General features: G+C 44.9%; 1 protein-coding gene across 2 annotated transcripts; it reads right to left on the bottom strand.

Annotated features, from left to right (window-relative positions):
- Positions 1-1100: 1100 nt before the first annotated feature.
- Actr8 (actin related protein 8) lies at positions 1101-17316 on the bottom strand. Of its 2 annotated transcripts, XM_036199426.1 has the most exons (14): positions 17065-17316; positions 12152-12322; positions 10770-10880; positions 8625-8729; positions 8202-8375; positions 7657-7750; positions 7306-7438; positions 6735-6888; positions 5974-6069; positions 5166-5306; positions 4038-4302; positions 3234-3397; positions 1582-1652; positions 1289-1355 (listed from the first exon to the last, which is right to left on the bottom strand). In XM_036199426.1, the coding sequence occupies exons 1-13, from the start codon at positions 17185-17187 to the stop codon at positions 1611-1613; spliced, it is 1773 nt and encodes a 590-aa protein (XP_036055319.1). In that variant the 5' UTR covers positions 17188-17316; the 3' UTR covers positions 1289-1355; positions 1582-1610. The 2 variants fall into 2 exon arrangements, with proteins under 2 accessions (XP_036055318.1, XP_036055319.1); XM_036199425.1 differs by lacking the exon at positions 1582-1652 and having other exon boundaries at positions 1101-1355.
- Between the last annotated feature and the right edge of the window lie 3637 nt (positions 17317-20953).

Genomic DNA, 20953 nt, shown 5'->3' with positions numbered 1-20953 from the left:
TATAGTCCCAGCAATTCCTCCATCTTAGACTTCTACATTCTATGCTTATTTCCAGGTCTTATCTGTCCCTACTTTAACAATCTCTCAATCCTCCCCAAGCCAACTCTGGTGATAGAGATGGGAGGAGCAGGTATCTACTGGCAGGCTTAAGCAATTTTGCTCCACCTGCCCTGCCTTCCTGTGTCATAGCCCCAGGTAGTGTTCCTTGACCTGCCCTGCCCTTGTCTACGCCATGTCCTTTCTTTCCCTTGCTGCAGCTCAGAGGCTTCCTAAGGGCCCACACTACCAGTAGGGCTGGCTCTATTGAGTTCAACTTTTCTCCAGAATGTTCGCAGATTGAAGTCAGCTGATCACAGTGAACCCCAAAAGCCTTTACGTGGTTCTTCAGGACAATGTAAACTAGAGGCTTAAAGATGAAGCTAGTTATGAATTACAGCAGCCACCTGCTTTCCCTGCACAATACAGGCTAACAACTCTAAATTATTCTTCTGTTGAGTGGTTCCTTGTGGAGCCCTGGCTATCCTAAACCTACACTGTAGCCCAGGCTGGCTTGGAACTCATGGAGATCAGCCTGCCTTTGCCTCCCAAGTGCTGGGATTAAATTATTCTTAAATTTTGTCTGTTTAGCTTTAGGAAGGGAACAATTCAGGTACTGTGTTGTTTCTTTCCCTGAACCTACCCTAGAGGAAACAGTAACAAAACTAGCCAGCCCAGCCTTTAAATACTAATCCCTCAGGAAACCTAGTTCCGAATGGGTACTTTGTAAATCAACTTTGTTAAAAAAACAAAACAAAAAACCCCCCAAAACAGAAAACTTTGTAATCAAACAATCACACACACACACACACACACACACACACACACACACACAGTGAAACAGAGAGGCAAGAGGAGAACCCAAACAGACCACTTTAGATCCCAAGACTGCTAGAGAAAAGGTGACCACCACAGCTAGTTCCTGCAGTCACCTAGCACCCCGTGTGGCTGCACCAGGATAGAGTGCTGGACAGCAAGGTTTCCCATGGGGGTTGGGGGGCAGTATGAAACCTTGAAGAAAGGTTAAGAGAGTAAGTTCATATTTGTTCAAATCAGTGCCATACTTTAACATAAAGTTGAATTCATTTAATTCTAGGAAAGTGAAGCTTCATCATCAATAAATTAAAATACATCTATTCTTTCAGTGTTTGTGCCCAGAGCCTTGGTTGTGGTGTTCACCACACAAAAGCAGCCCGCTCCCGTAACATCCGCACGCCGAAGCGCTGCCACTCTCGCTGGTAAATCCACAGTTCCTGTGTGGTGTCCAAGCACGCCAGCACAGCCCCTCCTTTCCATGCAGTCAGCCGGGGATCCATGTCCTGGCGAAAGAAAAAGATACTTCGGCAAAGGAGCAAGACAGTTTCTGCAAGAGGGGTTGGGGTCCCTGCTGAGTCAACAAAAAACAATCAGGTTTTACATCTGTGTGAAACAACAGAAAAGTGGCTGGTGTACCCCAGCTGTGGAGCATCTGCCTAACATGTACAAGGCTCTGGGTTCAATTCCCGGCAGCACCACCGGTAGAGAATATTGAACTAACGGACATACCCATCTCTGCTACAGCTGATGAGAATTCCTCAGTTTTTAAGACTGAAGATGCCACTCTCCACAAACAAGCCCTGCAGGCAGGCACATGCACACGAAGTATCAGTAGAGGAAGAACCCCCCCCTCCCTCCAAAGAAAACATATCACAACACTGCCAGGGGTTCCAAACACAGACAGGACCTATTTCTAAACTCCTGGCTTTGTGTTTTTTTTCCCAAGTAGTTCAAGCCAAAAAGAGGAGGACCTTGAAGACCTCCAGCCCATGGACCAAAACCAGCTCCTTACTATGTATGGCCAGAGACAGAAAAAGGGACCAGTTCTGGTCAAGGAAAGAGAGAAGCAACCTCCTGACCCACCTACAGTTTCTGTCCCATAAAAGCCAAGCAGAGCAGGGACCAGAAGAGGAAAGCCAATTTCAACGCCAGGCATGCCAGCACACTCCTTAACCCCACACTTGGGAGGCAGTAGCAGAAGGATCAGGAATTCAAGGTCTACACAGTGAGTTTGAGTATCTCAAACCAAATCAGGGCTAGAGAGACAGCTCATGGGTTAATAACCACCCTTCCAGAGGATCTGAGTTCTGTTCCCAGCACCTATATGCCAGATCATAACCATCTATAACTTCATTTCCAGGAGATCTGATCTCCTCTTTTGGCCTCTGCAGGCACCATGTACACACATGAGCGCAGACACACATGTAGACAAAACACTTAAACACATAACATAAAATCAATTTTTTTTTTATTGAGGGGAGGGGAAAGAAGGGGAGAGAAGGGGGCAGAGACTGGTCCCCAGAGCGAAGGAAGAGAGAGAGAGGGGGAGCGAAGGGGAGGAGGGAGAGAGGGAGAAAGACAGAGGAGAGAGAGACAGACAGACAGACAGACAGAGAGAGAAAGTGGGGGGCAAAGCCTGACTTTTATAAGGGAAGGTAGGGAATACACACAGGGGGATTATAAGAGGTGAGGAGTTAGAAAAGGGTAGCAGGTGAGGCGGGGATGAGGGCAATGTGTTCTCGAGACTGCTTCCTGCTGGCCCGGAGGACTTCTTTGGGGGACCTGAGAAAACTTCAAATTCAGCTGTTAGCATGGAACTTTCAGAACCAATTGTCGGTGTTGGGTGGAGAGTCCCAGCGATCTGTTAGGTGGGAAAGCAGGTCTGTTGCAGGCGGACCAGGTTCCCGGCATGTCTCAGACTGCCAGGAGAGCCTATCCGAGTCACGGCACCACATGTTGTAGCTTTAAAATGGCGGGAAGGAGTCCCACCACACAACAGGGCCCATGTGGGAGGTTTACTGAGGGGAGAGGAGAGGAGAGAAGGGAGTAGAGACCAGTCCCTGGAGACGAGAGTGAAGGAAGGGAGAGAGAGAGAGAAGGGGAGGGGAGGGGAGGGGAGGAGAGGAGAGAGGAGAGAGACCCATAAAAATCAATCTTAAAGAACAAAAACACCAAACCAAAAGAAATCAAACCCAGTCCAGAACTCCTGCCATATTTGTGACCCTATGAAAAGTAATTTTTTTCATTTCTCCAAGTCCTCAAAACTCCCAGTCACAAGCCACGGCCTCCTTAGATTTTACCTTCGACATGCATTACCATTAGATGTAACCAATGCTGGTTTCATTTGAGTACTGTCCAACCTGCAAGAGGAAACAATGTACCTTAGGCCTCGTGATCACATCCACATTTTCAATAATTCGCCTGAATGAAGGTGGCATCTTGTTGAGAATTCTGTGCTGGAGAAATTCTTGAGCTTTATGGAACATCAACCCGCCTCCCACAACCAGGATAGAGCTGTACATCTTCTTCTTGGTATCATCAGATGCTGAAAAGACAGTGATGTTACCACTTACCCACCTACATGGCCAAGCCACTAGCTGTCACTTAGACAACCCAACAGCCTCAAGGATCTCCCCGCAAATCCACCTTCAACACTGCAGACTAGAGACCTGCTGCCCCCCTCCCATCCCACTACTTCTAGAATTAGAACCAAACTTTTCAAGGAAGCCTATGGGGGTCCCTGTGTGGTGTGGAACCTAGACTGTCTCTAGCCTTACCCTGGCTAACCATGCTGGTTTTGCAGGCTTCCTCAGCCCAGAATACCCCCGGTATTTAAATGTTAACCCTCCAATCATCCTTCACATCCCTCATATGACACATTCTCATTATGGATCTTAATCAGAAACCCAGCTGGGACTCTACAGTTCAACTCCAGCACCGACCAGAGTTGTAATTTCACGGTCTGTATGATAGTCTTGGTCACTAGCACTAGAATACATGGCAGTGCACATGCTATGGGGCCAGGAAGCAACTGCACTACATTACTGTGCTTCTGGCCCCTGCCAGGCAAGGCTAGCGTGGGCCTGACGGTTAGGGAGAGAACACAGAGCCCTGCACAATCAAGACAACCGCTTCACTTAACTCTTAACCTTAGCTCTGTCTACTGGCCCACGGGGTGTGCTTACAGCAACAGTCTACACTGTGCAGGATGGCCTTATCAAGGCCCAGGGCTTTTCCTTCAAACAGTGAGATGGCAGTTTTCCTGGACATCAGTGCAGTGAGGGCCTCCTCAGAGTCATTGCCAGCCATCAAACAGTCTCCCTGGGAAGAGGCCAAATCCACCTCCTGGGGATGCAGTCTTTCTGGAAGATCCGAGGACTGGCCGCGGAGATCCCCTTCAAATCCGATGGGTTTAGATGCAGACTTCCGGTCAGCAGTGGCTTTTGCAGACTGTCAGTTAAGAGAGAGCAGTAAACAGTCTGAGCACAACAGACCCTGCTGGTGCTCTCCAGGTGGATTCTATTTCCTCAGAACACCACAGGCAAAAGCTGCCACAGCACATACACACAGCCTATACCCCCGCCCTGGTAGCCTGGGCACACAGGTTAGGATGCTCTGTCCAAGCCAAATCAGGCTCTGGGCATGTGGGCGGGTTCCAGAACCTTACATCAGAGAGGGGGTTTAAAATGGAAATGTCAATATAGACATACTTTCTCCCACTAAACTGACTTTTCCCTGGAATATATGAATGGGATTCACAGGCCAATGGCTGTTGTGGAATCCTTATTTTCAGATCCAATCTACCTCCTCTCCTCTAGGACAGAACAAAGATGAGCAAGTTTTCAACCCCTGGTCTCCATCATGAGCTGCTGATATCAGATCAGCAATTAAGAACTATAGTTTATGTCTGTAAGCAGACACCAGATTACTGTGCCCTCCCCCAGTAAATAATTCAGCTGTATGCCTACACTAAGACTTTCTATATTAAGTACAGAATAATTAAAACTTTAAATAATTAAAATTTTACCAAAAATACTGCTAGATAAATATCCAGAAGTAGATAACATAAGTAAATAATACCTGCCAAAGGCAAGTATCTTCACTGAATTAATGGAATTCAGAAAATGGATTAGAATCTGCTGGATAAGAAAATTTCTCAGCCAGATTTTGAATCAAGACTTAATTTCGGATGCAGTTCTGAAAACAGTACCAGGTCGGTCTGTGAAGGCTGCACTGAACCCGAGGACCTACTAACTCTGGGTAAAGTTCTCCTTTGTGCGGAAAGGTCTCTCTCCACCAGAGCTGCTGTGCACCTGTTCTTGCTTGCTCTGTGTGGCCAGCAGGTAATGCTCATCATGTGGATCCTCAGGATCTCCCTGGGATCTGTGCTGCAAAGTCGTCATTTTCTGTCCGACGATCCCAAAAGTTGCTGGGTAAAACAGCGCCATTGGTGCCTGGGCGTAAAAAGGAGAGTGCTTAGGGAAAGAAGCTGTCTCCTAGGAAACGGTGGAGCTTCATTCTTCCCCAGACAAAAGTCACCATGCAGATGCTAGCAACCATCCATGTCACCCTGAGCAACATCCCTGTGGGAAAGGGATTGTACGACAGACCAGAAAACTCACCATCCAACCGGATGAATGGTATGACACCATGTGAGTCTCTCAAGGCAAATGCAAAGTGAGTGCCTTACAATCTGCTTTATGATTTCCTAGCAAGACCAGTGCCCATCTAAAAACCCACCATGTTCTGAATAATTAAAAGAAACTTTTTTTTTTTTTAAGTTAAGAGTACTCTTGGCAGAGGACCTGAGTTCAGTTCCCAGCATCAACACTGGCAGCTCACTTCTATCTGTAACTCAGGCTCCAGAATATCTGATGCCTCTTCTGGACTCTGTGGGCACCTGTGCACACACATGCACACACCCATACAGATATACACATACATACCTAATTAAAAAAACAATAAAAAAAAAGAGGGGCAGATCTGTTCTAATCTGCATCTTAACAGGGGCCTCGTTGGCTTGGGGACTAACAGAGGCCCCACACATTCACAGTTCTCTCAGCTTCACTGAGCAGGGATGGTTTTCTTTCTATCCATGAACATATACACCTGCCTGGTTACCTGGAGCTTTTCATCTCCTAGTCGAAACTGATAAAGCAGGGCAGGAGAATCTGGGTGCCGAATCTGAAACTCGTGGTCCTGAAGCCCGGAGATGTCCTGATTCCAGGAAAAGACGCTGTCAGTAAGAATGCAAGTAAACGCCTCAAATTATGCATAAGCCTCCCCATTAAATAAAGCCCACACATAAATGGCGACCCCCCACCTCAGAACCACTTACCATAAACTTTGTAAGAGTACTTTGCTTCTCTCTTTAATTTCTGAAATCTCTGCCACCTGTCCTTTTTGTTTTATTCATAACTGACAGACATCAGTACAAATAAGGACTCAGTAAGAATATGTCCTCAACAGCTGAGGATATTTACAGTCTTTATGTTTCCTAAGTTTTATAAGATTCATAATTATATCACCTGAACAAAGTCTAAAACTGGAGCAATTCCCACACAGCAATGAATGGCTAAATGCTGCTAATCCATGATCTAAAAGTGCGTAGAGCCACATCTAATTAAACACCTGCACCTGTCTCCTTAGGTGTCACATTCCCCCCAGCCGTTACTGTCATCCTCTGGTGTGGTGGCCAGGCCCCATGGGCAGTCCTTACACAACCCGAGAAAGCCTTCACCGCCCCGACTGTGCCCGCGAGCTCACACAGCTCCCAGGCTGTATCAGTGCAGGCCAACAGCATGAGACTGCTAAAGTCCCTTTTAAATCTCTTCTATTCTCCCTGGAACCAAAAATAATCAGCAGTATTAATCTGTTCCTACCTGATCTAAATGACAAAAGGTTTCTTTAAGGTGTTGCAAGAGGAGGCAGTCCATTTTGTTTGTTAGCTGACACTCTCTGTAAGGAAACCCCGCTCGCTGCATGAGCCAGTAGAAACACCTCGACACATCAGAGCCGCCATATGCCAGACAAAGTCTAGAGTTAGGAGGAAAGCAGAAGTTAAGAAGGTACACAGCATGTTTTGAGAAATATCAATGACAAGGAAAGCAGATATTCAGAACTCTAGAGAATCTAGACCTGGAAAATCTGGTTTGTTTCTCTGAGACTTGCTTAAGAAAGCTCTGCTCTAAGGATGGGATGGACCACACAGAGGACACGGAGCTAACTTGCACAACGCACACCACGGCTCTCAGGAACTACTGACATGAATGTGGGTTAAAAGCTCTCTAAGCGCAAGGTCCTCTGCATCACTCTAGCCTTGCTAGAACTTATACCCCAATCTTGCTGGACTCCCACGCAGACTGCATCTCAGAGATAATTTCCAGTCTGTGATGATTTGAACAGACTGCGACAGGAGAGCAGCCAGCAGGTGGCACCTCCTGGAAGCTTTACCGTGTGTTCCGATGAGACACCCCATCTTCCACACAGCACACGCTTGTTTTCTGGTCCCCAACATCTACAACACAGGTGCTGCTTAAGCCACTCCCAAACGTAGCACACACGGACTCCTGGTGGACCACAATTCCTAAATTACAAAGAAGCAGAGTGTCAGCAATCTGATGCACAGCAACAGACACCAGGAAACACATGATCGACTCAATCAGGAGCGCAGACATCTCTGGGCAGACACCCAAGGAACACCAGCTCTTTCAGAACACACGTTTAAATAAAGCAGCGAGCCCAATTAACTTTGTCATTGAAAAAGAACAGTGTAAAGGGGTTTCCCTGGAATCTCAGGCATACCTGAAAAGCCCATCTTCATCAGTATCATATGTACTAGCTCTTTCACATGCTGTTTGTTGTAGATATCAGGGATTAACAAGATGCACCTATAATACTGGAGGAAAAAAAAAGTGAAAAACAGAAGAGAGTCTGAACACCCATCTAGCCAAGTCCAATCCCATGCTACCCTCGGTGAAGCTTCCCTGCACAGGAGAAGCAGCTATGGTCACAGGCCCTGAGCAAAAGCTCAAACCTCTGTGCTGTCCTGCCTCTTGGTTTCAGAAGGAAACAGGAACAGCTAAATTTCCCTCGACTCCTTAGACTCACTGTGAACTCGGGACATGGAAAAAACCTATGGAGTTAATATGCCCGAATGAGAAACAAAGAAAAGCCCTGAACATGAGCAAGCTTGTGGCTTCAGACCAGTATTGAGAGACCAAAGAAACAGGGGAGAGAAATCACTGGAGAGGAATTCAAGAACCCAAAAGTTGAGAATGTTTCCAGGACACTGTATCACACACACACTCACAAGAATCTTACCTAAAGAACTGGGAATTTACCCTCACCTTTAAATCTTTCAGTGGGATTTCCAAATACTTTTGTATTGCATGAGACCATATCACTTCAATATCTGCCAGGACAGCTGTCAGGGAGCCCCCAGGCCCTGGGTGGATATTCAACTGACCCCTTCTAATAGGCCAATGAATATTGTAACAGTCCAGCGGGTTAACGTACAAGGCCTATGAAAGGAAGAAGCACATCATTAGAACTGTCTCTAAAGGTTTTCTGGACTCACACTTGAAACTTTGAGGCCAGAAGTTAATATTTTCTGAACACTCTAGATCCTGAGCATGGAGTATCTAACAACCCAGAGGGGCTGTGGAAATATCTGGGCCTCAAAAACAGGATCAAGGAGTGTTAGGAAACAATAGAGTGAATTGAAGGACGATCAGTTTCTTTCCATTTCTTTCATTGTTAAAGTTTCTTACCTCTTCTCCTACCAAATACTCAGGCTGGTGAGATGTGTTTGTCCATTTGTTTCCAGAACAGTGATCTAGAATGGCAGGTCGCATCTGCTTGTTGTAGGAGCGTGCCTAGGAGAGAAATCAGAAAACAAGCTGCCTTTCTGCAGGTAGAGGGCAGTACAAGAGTTCCCTTGTCTCATCTCAAAAACTGAGACCCATGGGGAAGTACTAACCTGTCCGCTCGGTCCCTCCACTTCTCCCTTTCTTCTTGGAAATTCTACCTTGTATTTGCATAATGACTTATGGAACATATGCAAATCCTGCTGAGGCCAGGTGCCATAGCATTTTAGTGAGACACCACACATACAGCAGTGGATCAGAAGGATCACAATGGAGCTGAAACCTGATGGCATACCCACAGGACATGGCACACAGCTTCACTCGTGTGGTGGTGCTGATGTAAGCTGCCAGTCACACAACAGCACAGAATGCACAACCACACACAATGTAGGTCACTGAAATAAGCAAGCAGGCTTTGGTATACACTACTTATTGATGGGGATGTATTCCTTCTATTTATACATTTTAAATAAGTTTAAAAAGGACCAGCCCTAAGGCAGGTTCTTCAGGACGCGGTACAGAAAAAAGTTGTTACCATAGGAACCGACAGTTCCACACATATTATTGCCCATGAAGACATTCCTGTGGGACAAGACAGTGATATTGGTGATCTTGAAACTATGTGGGCTTGGGAGGGTATGTGTGTGTGTCTTAGTTTTTAACAAAAAGTTTAAAAGTGAAAATAATTTATAATAATAAATAATAATTTATAGAGTATGGATATAAAGAAAGACTTTTTATAGCTCCACAATGCTTGTTACTCACACCAATAGTTTTAAGTGTTATTATGAAAGAATGCAGTTATAATACGCGATGCATCTTCTGCATGCTGAAGTCAGGGCGTGCCCTGTCTGGCAGCTAAGGATGCCCTATGCAGCTGAATGTCCTGGTGGGGTAAGGTCAACACCAAAATGGACACAAAATTCCTTCTGTGGTGCTGACAATGACATGCACTATTGTAGACAGTGGTGCTGCTGGGAAAACATGTCTCACATACTAAATAACAGATTACTTTGGCTGTAGTTCCCAATTTCTAAAATGGTTTAGGTAATCCCTCCTAACTCCCTCAAATCTTAACTCCTGTAGAGTCATTAGTTTGAGTCCATGCTTTTTCATGATTTAATTCTTTGGATACGCATTTTTTCCAACATATCAAACAAACAAAACCCTTCACCAAAAAGGAAAATTAAACTTAATGTCCGCTGTTTATAAACTCTACAATAGTAGACAGAAATGTCCTAGGCCTTCACAATTCCCCACTGCTCATTTACTGATGCACCAGGAGTAAATTTCTAGCCACACGAATTCCGTTTGTAAGAAATACCCTCATGCTGTACACTGGGGTTTTACTGTTTTGTTTTGTTTTTTTGTTTGTTTGTTTGTTTTTTCCAAAGACCTACTTATTTTACATGTATGAGTGTTTACTTTGTATATATCTATGTGTACTGATATACCTGCCTGATGCCATCAGGAGGACAGAAAAGACATCAGGTCCCCTGGAACTGGAGTTACAGAAGGTTTGTGAGCCACCACGTGGATGCTGGGAACTGAACTTGAGTCCTCTACAGGAGCAGTTGGTACTCTTAACCACTGAACTAACGTTCCAGCCCTACTGTATGTTTTTATTTTTGTTTTTTTGAGACAGGGTTTCTCTGTGTAATAGCTCTGGCTGTCTTGGAACTCCCTTTGTAGACCAGGCTGGCCTTGAACTCACAGAGATCTACCTACTTCTGCTTCCCCAGTGCTGGGATAAAAGGTGTGTGCCACCACCACCCGGCCCTGCTATATATATTTTTTAAATGCTTACATACACGAACATCTTTATGGTAAAACCACCTACAGTATTCAGCACAGTAACATACTATGCACATTTGGAGGCTAGAGCAATAGGCTGTACTGTGGAACCTAGGTGTGCAGAAGATACATTACCTAGTCTCCTGTCATAGACACCACTGTACGGACAAGACACTCCTCCCAGGTTATATGACACATCCCCAACTAAATCAATGGAAGTGCAAATAATAAACTTGAAGGAAAAGTTCACTGAACCTGTTCTGGTGACACAGGGATTCTTCTTGTACCATTTGACATCTTTTTAGACCATATTGCCTGGTCCACCATTTTAAGGCCATTTTGTCTTTGTTCATTACTTTCAGGTTTCTGGAGAGAAAAATGAAAGATGATCAGTATAAAATAATCAGTGAAAAGAGAAAACAACAAGGCATGCTACTAACTGAATCCATCAATGGGTGGATTACCTCTCATCAACAAGCAGTATTGCTTTAATTTTTGTTTATACATGATAACCCTAAGAATTCCAGAGCTGGGTGTAGTAGTACATGGCAGCATTCAAGTACTGGAAAGGCTAAGAGATAGGAGGATCTAGAGTTCAAGGCCAGCCTGGACTACAAGGGCAGATACTATTTAAAAAAAAATCAAACAAAGTGTCAAAAACGGAACACTGACCAAAGGTATCTGCGAAACCCTATAACCTCAGGTGCCTTGTGACTGATATAACATTTTCAGCACTATTCAAATTAACACCAGTCATGGCGGTGCACAGGAAGCAGAGGCTGGCAGATTTCTAGGAATTCAAGGCCAGCCTGGTTTATATAGTGAGTACCAAGTAAGCTGGGGCTACACTGTAAGACCCTGTCTCAAAAAAACAAAACACTATTTCAGAGACTCTTGCCCTTCAAGATGGCTCAGTGGTTAGGAGCACATGCTGCTCTTCTTGAGGACCTGAGTTCGATTCCCAGCACCCACGTCAGGTGGCTTACAAACGTCTGTAACTCCAGCTCAAGGGGATCTTGGACCTCTGTGGACACCAGCATTCATGTGCACAAACTGCCCCCACATAGTCATAATTAAAATAATGAAAATAAATCCTTGAAAATAGAAATCATAGACTCTCCATACATCTATATAATGCTTATCTTTATGATTCTATAACAGTATCACATTCCTTCATATATTTTTAATAAATCAAGAAGTGTTTTAAGTCACTATAATATTATAAATTATTTTTGTGGGAGACACCACTCCTTAGGCAGTGAGCCTGAACTGTCCGAGAGCAGAGAGAGTGCTGTGCACAGGCAAGCATGCATGCAATCTGTTTCTCAGTTGGCTCTCGACTCTGGATGTGCCCAATGTTTCACGGCCCTGCCGCCACCCTGACTTCCCCACAGTGAAGGACTACAACCTGAATTTGTGACCAAAATAAACCCTTTCTCCCTCAGTCCCTTTTATTACGGTATTTTATCACAGCAACAGGAAATGAAACTAACTCCGACGAAAATGACACTTGCAACCCTGAATGATATTATTTTTAAGAAGCACACCTCTGAAGATGTTTATTCAAGATTCATAGGTACACGTGGGTATCTAAGCCCTCCCGAGGAACCCCTCCCCCCTACTGCTTTCTGACTCACGTTGAGCCCTTCCCTTAGGAGCCAGCTGTCCTTGTACATGGGCTGTCCCTGCTGTTTGTGTCTTCGCGCAATGACGTGAGGAATGCTGGCAGGAAGTGTATCTGTGGCTCGGCCGATTCTTAAAGTTGTTGAACCTGGGTGTATGACAACAATAAAGTTGCTCTGTATTTGCTGCAGACAGAAAACAAAAAAACCAGATTGTAAATTTAGTAACACACAAGTAACACATTGTATGATGTTTCCTGTAAAGACTATGTTCTAGTTAGGGTTACTGCTGCTGTGAGGAAAGATCATGACAAAACCAATCTGGGGAGAAAAGGGTTTATGTGGCGGACACTTCCATCCTCTATAACGGTTCGTCATCAGAGGAAGTCAGGACAGGAACTCAAACAAGGGCAGGAGCCTGGAGGCAGGAGCTGAAGATGCAGAGGCCATCTGGCTTGCTTAACCTGTTTCCTTATAGACCCCAGCCCAGGGATAGCCCCACCCACAAGTGGCTGACTCCTCCCTCTCTGATGACTTAAGCTTATGTCAAGTTGACCCAAGACTAGCCAGCACAGACCATTAGGCTAAAAAGCATAACGATAACTTAGTAAAGAGTTGAGAGACACCCTATTATACTGGCTCTTCTGAATGCAAATTCTTTTGTGTTCACTTGCTTACTCACAGTACACACTTCAGTAAATTCTTACTTATCTGAATGAAACCCAAATCCTCCAGTGAAAATTAATATATAATTATCGAGCATTCATATGCCAGAAAATGTGGGTAGAGTGGTAGCCAGGCCCAAGCCTCTACTAGCAGAGAACTTTCTGTTTACTAAGAAATACAAGTAGATAAAGAGAAGAGAAGAGAAAGTGTAACTAAGACACCCGTGAACAGAAGAGGGAAGAGCCTAAGCCTGCAGAGTTTGAGGTGGAGAAGCTCTAGGAGGCCTAGGAATTGGCTAATTAAAAGAGCCCCTGGGGTGACTGCTGTGATCAGCCAGGTGCCAGGGAAGAAAATAATGTAAGCATAGGATTATTGCTTCACAATGTTGGAAACTAAGGCTTTACTTGTCGATGACTTCAGCATGTGTTTGTCACCTGTGTTTGGGTCACCACATGTGCTTTTCACCTCATCTGACAAGATCCTGGGGTTAAAAGTCAGAGTCTACAATCCAGTCCTGGTAAGTAAGAAGAGAAAGCGGACAAAAACTAATAATGCAGCACAAATCCAAAAGACCAAGGTGATAGGTTTGTAATTCTTGCAAGAGAGATTCAAGTTCTCTTGGGAAAACGTCTGCCCCCAAACTTGTTGAGGCATGCAAAGTTCAGCAGAGAGTAAAAGGACAGACTCTGGCAGTGCCTTTGAAAGCAGGTCTGGAATGGACAGACAGACGGCCCAATAGTTAAGAGGGAGTGCTGCTCTTGCAGAGAACCAGAGTTTGGCTCCTACTACCATGTCAGGCAGCTCAATATCAATTACTCCAACTTTAGGAATCTGACACCCTCTTCTGGACTCATGGGTACCTGCACTTACATGTGCATATGCCCCTCGAACCTCCTGCTGTGGAACAATCTTTGTAAATATGTATTACTCTTATTGGTTAATAAAGGAGCTGACTGGCCTATAGCTAGGCAGGACAGCCAGACTAGGAGGACTAAGAAGAAGGGCTGAGTCTGAGGAGTATGGAGGAGACCCCATGAGACTCAGAGTAAGCAGGATGGGAAGTACATTGGAAAGTATGTAAATGAGGTAAAGGAGCCTTGGGGCAGCACATAAATTAATAGAAATGAGTTCATTTAAGTTATAAGAGCTACCTAAAAACAAGCCTAAGCTATTGACCGAGCATTTATAATTAATATTAAGTCTCTGTGTGGTTATTTGGGGAGTGGCTGGTGGGCTGATTGGTGGTCTAAATGGAAAACTCCACCTACATCTCCCATGTATATAATTTTTTAGAATAATTCTTTATATATTTTTTTCAAGATAGGGTTTCTCTACGTAGCCCTGGCTGTCCTGGAACTCACTCTGTAGACCAGGATGACCCAAACTTACAGAGATCCACCTGCCTCTGCCTCCTGAGTGCTGGGATCAAAGGTGTGCACCACCACACCCAGCCTACTATTTTTTTTTAAGAAAGAGTTTCTATTAAAAAGAAAGAAAACAGAATCATCTATCGAGAACCACAGTCCCAGCCTGATTCCTTGGTACCTCCTTTCCCCTGCTCTAGCTGCAAGTCTTCTTTCAAAACATTCCTGTGGCTTACACACACACACAATAAAGCTTGGAACTCCCTAACTTCAGAACTGTCGTCCTTTCATGCTATTTAATCCTCTCAACCCAGATTTCTTTTTTTAAAGAGAGAGTCTAACTATGTAGCTAGGGCTAGACTAAAATGCACAAGCTCCACTTCCCAAGTCCCAAGTCCTGGGTTTACAGGCATGTGCCATGGGCCAGCTTGAATCCAGACTTCAGTTGATCACAAAGCTCAGTGGCTCTGGAGCCTTCATCAGAGCAACTCCTGTTGCCTGTGACGTTCCTTCTCTCAGCTACACCGAACTCTTCCCTCCAGGGATGAATTAAGTGTCACCAAGAGAAAGTTTACTGGCCTCCCCCATAATCTGATCTTATAGCCTTCCTCCTCTTCAGGACACTCTACATGACTACCATCCGTTGTCCCACTAGACAGTAAACCTCTAGTGAAGAAAGACACTTCTGTCTTGTTTACTCTATGCCAGCACATGGCAGACAGTTATGTATACCCTGAATGGTGTTGGCATCACTGTGCTATGGTGGACATCTGCCCAATTGACTGGGGAAAACAGGTGAGGCTACCCATCAGGGACACCTGGACCTCATCAAACACCCATATGGATTATGAAAATCTGGAGTGTAGAAGGAATCTTAACAGGTCTTATTAATAAAATCAAACCTGAGGCCAGGTATTGGGGTGAACGCTGGAAAATCGGAGAAGCAGTACAAGCCACAGTCATGTCACCTTGCCAATTCCTCAACTGATCCTGTTTTCTCAGACTGGAAGCCTCTAAGTCCTCATCCAGAATGAATCTCAGCTGAACTGTTGCTCAAAAACCTAAAAGCTTAACCAGCCAAAATGCTTCTAGTTTCTGGTCTTCATGCCTTATATATCTTTCTGGTTTCTGTCATCACTCCCTGGGATTAAAGGCTCACTTTCTGGGATTAAAGGTGTGTGCCACCACTGCCTAACCTCTATGTTTAATATTGTGGCTGTTCTAGTCGCTGATCCCAGATAAGTTTATTAGCGTGCACAATATTTCGGGGAACACAATACCACCACACTAGAGAACACAGTTTCCTGAAGTATAGACAATTATTTTTTAGTAATCACATATTTTAATGTATTAGAAAAGAAACCTAGCAGTACATTCCACACATCATCTCCTGGATATTATTACTTAAGCTAAGACCGAGAAAAGTTGGTAACATACAGGCACCACAGAGGGTATGGGAAAGTCAAAAGGTGGAGTGTAGAATAAGGAGCAAGCCCTAGATTCAGTGATGGGCTACAAATTTGGCCTGCCACCTGCTCTGATGAAGTGCCTACCTCATCAAGTTCTTGTGAGGATGCCAGAGTTAATCGTGTAGCTTGGATGTAAGACTGGTAGCATAGGGGCTGGGGATTTAGCTCAGTGGTAGAGCGCTTGCCTAGCAAGCACAAGGCCCTGGGTTCGATCCTCAGCTTAAAAAAAAAAAAGACTGGTAGCATCTAGGGAATGCTAATTGTTCAATCTGAAACTCAACATAAAACCATAAACTTGGAAGACTAAAAGCACTAAGTTTTTTTTCTATTTTGTCTTTTTTTTCCCCCCATAACTCAACTGAGTGACTCTCAAGTGTGAACTCTGTCAAAGAAAATGTGTTACAATGCCAAAAGGTTGGACACACTCACGAGTCAAGAGTTAGCATCCCATTCCAAAATTCTCCATTACCTTCAATGAAGAGACTAGGCTATGGGCTTGTGTGGCTACCGAAAGGTCTGCAGTTTTTCTACATTCGAAATGGCTAGGTCTCCAGTCCTTTACATCCTCTCTAGGCCTAAGTCTCTCAGGTAGTTCTCTTTTCCAAAACTCTCCATCTACACCTTACCTAGCTCTCTAATCTCACTCTAAATCTCTAGCCTTACCCCCATCCCCCCCCCCCCCCCCCATGCCTCAACCTCTGCCCTCTCCCTGGCTAACAGTTCATCCTTGTCAAGGCTGGAGGAAATGCATTGTGTCCATTACCTCCCTTGGTCCTCTGAACTAGCTTATCCCACACCACACTCTGCATTTTACAGCGGCCCTACCAGTTAGGTCATTTAACCCATGCATGGGAGAGGAAGAAGGCTCAGAAAAGGCCCATGGAAAATCCTGAGCATTTAATCCCTATTTCTTCTGGGAGCGGTGCACTGCCCCGGCCCATTTCCCTATGGGAATGTGTTTTCTTACCAGTGAATGAGAGTGTGTGCCATGTTACTCTAAAGAAATGTTTTGACTTAAACTTGTTCTGTCTTTGGCACACAAGCTCTTAATGTCTATTCAAGGAAAGGCTACCTTTTCCCTGCTTTCAAATGGGAAATGACTTCCACTGTTTGACATTTGCGAACAAAGGAACAGGCCGAAGCTCTGACCATCCCAGAACAAGCATAGGCTGACGTCCCCGAGAGCCCGGCTGGTGCTGAACTGTGACATCTTACAGCCCAGAGACCTCCAGGCTGTGCAATGCGAGCTTGGCGCGCTCAGCCGCCCAGCGTTGCCGTGCGCCGCGCCACTCCGCACCCGGAACCAGGGACTGGCGTTCAGGGGAGGGACCCCGAATCCTTCCGCCTACGCCCTGTCCCCCAAGCCCGCCAGCAGCAGAGGCCTAGGCTAGCCGCGGTCTAACCAAGACCACCACCGCCCGCATCTCACCTCCTGCAGCGACTCGGGCACCAACGCCGGCACGATGGGTCGCTTCACGCCCCGCTGCTCCTTCTCCTTCTCCCCGCCCTTCTCCTTCCCGTTCTCCGCGTCCCCCTTCTCGGCTTGGGTCATCTCTGCCACCGCCGACCACCACCAGCCTCGGGGCTCAGGAACACCGCCCGCACAGACAGCGGCGGAAAGCCACCGCGCAGGCACAGCTTCCCCAGGTTGCCCACAGTCAAGATGGCCGCCACTGGCGTCGCTCCTAGAGAATTCTGGGAACTAGGAAATGACAGAGTTGGAGTTTTGATTTCCCATTGTTTTTGGTGATGGTGGGCACAGAACCCAGGGGCTAATGAATAGTGAGCATGATCCTTTTACCCGTGAGCTACATCTTCAGTGTAATACTTTTTTTTCTTTAAATTTTCTTTTAGACAGGGTCTCACTACTTATCCCTGGCTAGCCTGGAACTTGTCATATAGACCAGGCTAGCTTCCAACTCAGAAATTAAAGGTGTGTGGCGTCTCACCTAACCCTAATAAATTTTGAGCTATCGTGTGACTCTGAGGTTAACCAGTCTCATTTAGACTCGGAAGGTCTTCACTCCCAGGCACCATAATACTTCAAGTTCTTACAGTTTGCTGGTCCCACTCAGTCCGGCCTATTGAGTAATTTGGGACTAGGTCTCTTCTTGATACATTCCTTGAGTAACTGCTTTGAATTTTATGGCTTTACCCATGATTCCTGAATATATTATTTTCCAGTTTAGGTCTATTCCTGAGATCCAGACTGACAGCTTATTTGATATTTGTACTTAAGATTTCTACAAAGCATTGTAACTTTAAATACTGAATTCTGAATAACCACTCCCTGCAGGACAGGAGATGACAAAACCCCAACAATAAACCAGATATGCAACTTGGAAGCTCACCCATTGCTTCAACACCCAAACTATCAGGAGTCCTGAAGTTACTGAAAAGTATCTTCAGTTGGTTCACATCATTGGATGTGATGTTGCTTACTTTCCTAACTCCTGCTGGATGTCGACAGCGGCCTCTAAACTGGGATCCTGTTTAGTCCAGTTCCAGATAAGCTGTCCACACAGCCGCTCAGTGTTCTATCACAAATTAGTCTGTTGTGGTAGTACATACATGTAATTCCATGTACCCTCCAATCAGGAGGATTGCCTCAAGTTTAAGGCTAACTACCTTCTAGACCACACTTGATCTAGCTCTGGCATATCTCTGTGTGTGTGCTGTACACCCACAGAGCCAGGAGGACATTGGGTACCCACTTTATTAGTCTCCCTAAACCTAGAGCTGATAGCCAGTAAGCACAGGGCAGCACCAGGCCTTACCCAAGCCTTTTATGTGGGTGCTTTGATCTGAATTCAAGTCCTCAACAGTTTGTGCCCTTCTTACCCACCCAGCAGCCTTCAGTCACATCTCCGATGTTACCTGTACCACTCCCTTCCACGCCTGGAGTATATCCAGCTACTTGATTTGTTTTGTGCGTGTGCACTCATCCTATCCTAAAGTGTGTATGTGGAGGAAAAGAATAGCTCTAGGGAGGCCTTTCTCCCACATGGGTCCTAGGAATAGAACTCTGGTCAGCCAGGCTTGACAGAGAATGTCCTTACCGCTCACACACATCACCAGCCCTTACATTTAATTTCTGATGTCCTCCCATCATCAGGCTGTGGATCCTCTTGCTTGGAAGGCTCTTCTCTCAGCTGGATCACTTTAGGTCTCTCCCGGGTAGCCTTTTGTTCTGGCTCCTTAGATACATGAGCCATTTATCTGTAATTATTATTTGTTAAGACAGGGTTTCTCTGTGTAGTTTTGGTGCCTGTCCTGGATCTTGCTCTGTAGACCAGGCTGGCCTGAACTCACAGAGCTCTGCCTCCTGAGTGCTGGGATTAAAAGTGTGCGCCACTACCACCCGCCCTGTAATTTTTTGCCTGTGCACTTTCTCCCACACTAGAATGTAAGCTCCATGAGAAGTGTGCCACAGTCAGCCTCAGAATATGGTGAGAAAACTAGGAGACATTGATCTGAGCTGGGTGTGGGGAGCATCCTGTAATCCCATGTGCCTGAGCAGGGAGCAGTATCTGGAGTTGAAGGTTACCTTGGATCGAATGAGACTGTCTCAGTAAACAAACAAACAAACAAAATTAAAAGATCATTGTCCAGCATGGTCTACCCTTCTTGATGGTTTAAGTGACAAAACATAACTCAAAGTCATAAGCTACAGAATAAAGACAAGTTTCAAATACAGGGTATACAAGAGTAGTAGGTCCTGTATTACATGCTATAGTAGTCGTCAAGTGTAGAACGGATCAGCTAAATACAAGCTGCGTGACTCTGGGCTAAGTCCTCAGAGAGGAAGCATGCACCAGCAGCCATGAGTCAGAAAGGCTCCTGGGCCACAAGCACAAAGAAGCCACTGCTTACACTAAGGGCCTGGTCTTACAATGAGGTAAAATTTAACAATGTTCCTGCCAGACTGCCACACTATCTAGGGAGCTGTTGGGCTCCAGCAAGCCCTCACAGGTTATCTGTATAATTTAAGTATCATCTTTGAAAACATAAAACAAGTTGGCTGTAACTGAGTAGTCAAAACTGTTCTCCCTAATCCTATAACCACTTTTCTTCTTTGAAACCTGCTGTCTTGGGATACTACATCCCCATTTCTTTCATAAGTAGATTTAGCTTTTACCTAAATATTTTGGTTTCAACACGTGTACATTGGATGTGTACTGTTATTCATTTTTATAGTATTTCCGTGCCTATTTCATCGGGTAAGCCAAGCAAACTGTAATCCCAGTACTCCAGAGGCAGAAGCAGGAAGATCTCAAGCCCCAGCTCAAGGCCAGCCTGGGCTATAGATATGTCTTGGTTAGTGTTTGACAACTTAATCTAGAACCACCTGGGAAGAGGAATCTCAGTTGAGAAAATGCTTTTATCAGACAGCCTAAGACAAGTCTGTGGGGTGTTTTCTTGATTGATGTATAGGACCATTGTGGTTAGTGCTACCCCTGAGATGGTGGACTTGGGGTATATATACAACAAACGGGCTGAGTAAGTATTGGGAACAAGCCAGTAAGCAGTGTTCCTCATAACTTCCCTGAAAAACACAGTCTTTATCACAGGAGTAAATCAGCCAGCTAAGGCTCTCAAAAAAAAAAAAAAAAAAAAAAAAAGGGAGAGGTGGTGGAGTAGGCTGAACAGGGCTATTTAGGGAAAAACATGAAAGGGGTATCCAGATGGAACTGAAAGTAGGTAGGTAGGATCTTAAGCAATGGGATCAAATTCCTATTTGTCAAGATAGAGTAAAATTCATGGTTTTTGAAGATTGGCCAGCATATAGTCAGTCATTTGAAGCTCAATTTTGTGGCCTTATAAATATCCTGACATTTTATCTGGTAGTAGATCAGACAAGATGTATTCACAAAATAAATACATTAAAAATTAAAATCCAAAAGCAAACATGTTTAACTACTGAAATAATTATATTGTAGTTTATTTATAAATGAGAGCAAGATAACAATGAGCAGTATATCAGAAGTTGAAAAAAGGCAACATTAACAGGGATAAATACAATTGGAGCCAGGTGGTGGTGGCACACACCTTTAATCCCAACACTTGGCAGGCAGATCTCTGAGTTCAAGGCCAGCCTGGTCTATAGAGAAAGTTCCAGGATGGCCGGCAATACACAAAGAAACGCTGTTTTGAAAAAGCAAAAACCAAAACCAAACAAACAAAAAACCAGAACTAAATACATATCCTTTATTTCTTCCAGATCAGAGACTTGGGGTTTAATCATATAAAGATGAAGAATCAAGTTTTACAACCTAAAAATATTTACTTATTAAAACTATTAATACTTTAGTAAACTA

The sequence above is a fragment of the Onychomys torridus genome, chromosome 9 (assembly GCF_903995425.1).
Source record: "Onychomys torridus chromosome 9, mOncTor1.1, whole genome shotgun sequence".
NCBI lineage: Eukaryota > Metazoa > Chordata > Mammalia > Rodentia > Cricetidae > Onychomys > Onychomys torridus.
The sequence above is the reverse complement of the archived record's forward strand: the minus strand, read 5'-3'. Positions and strand labels throughout refer to the sequence as shown.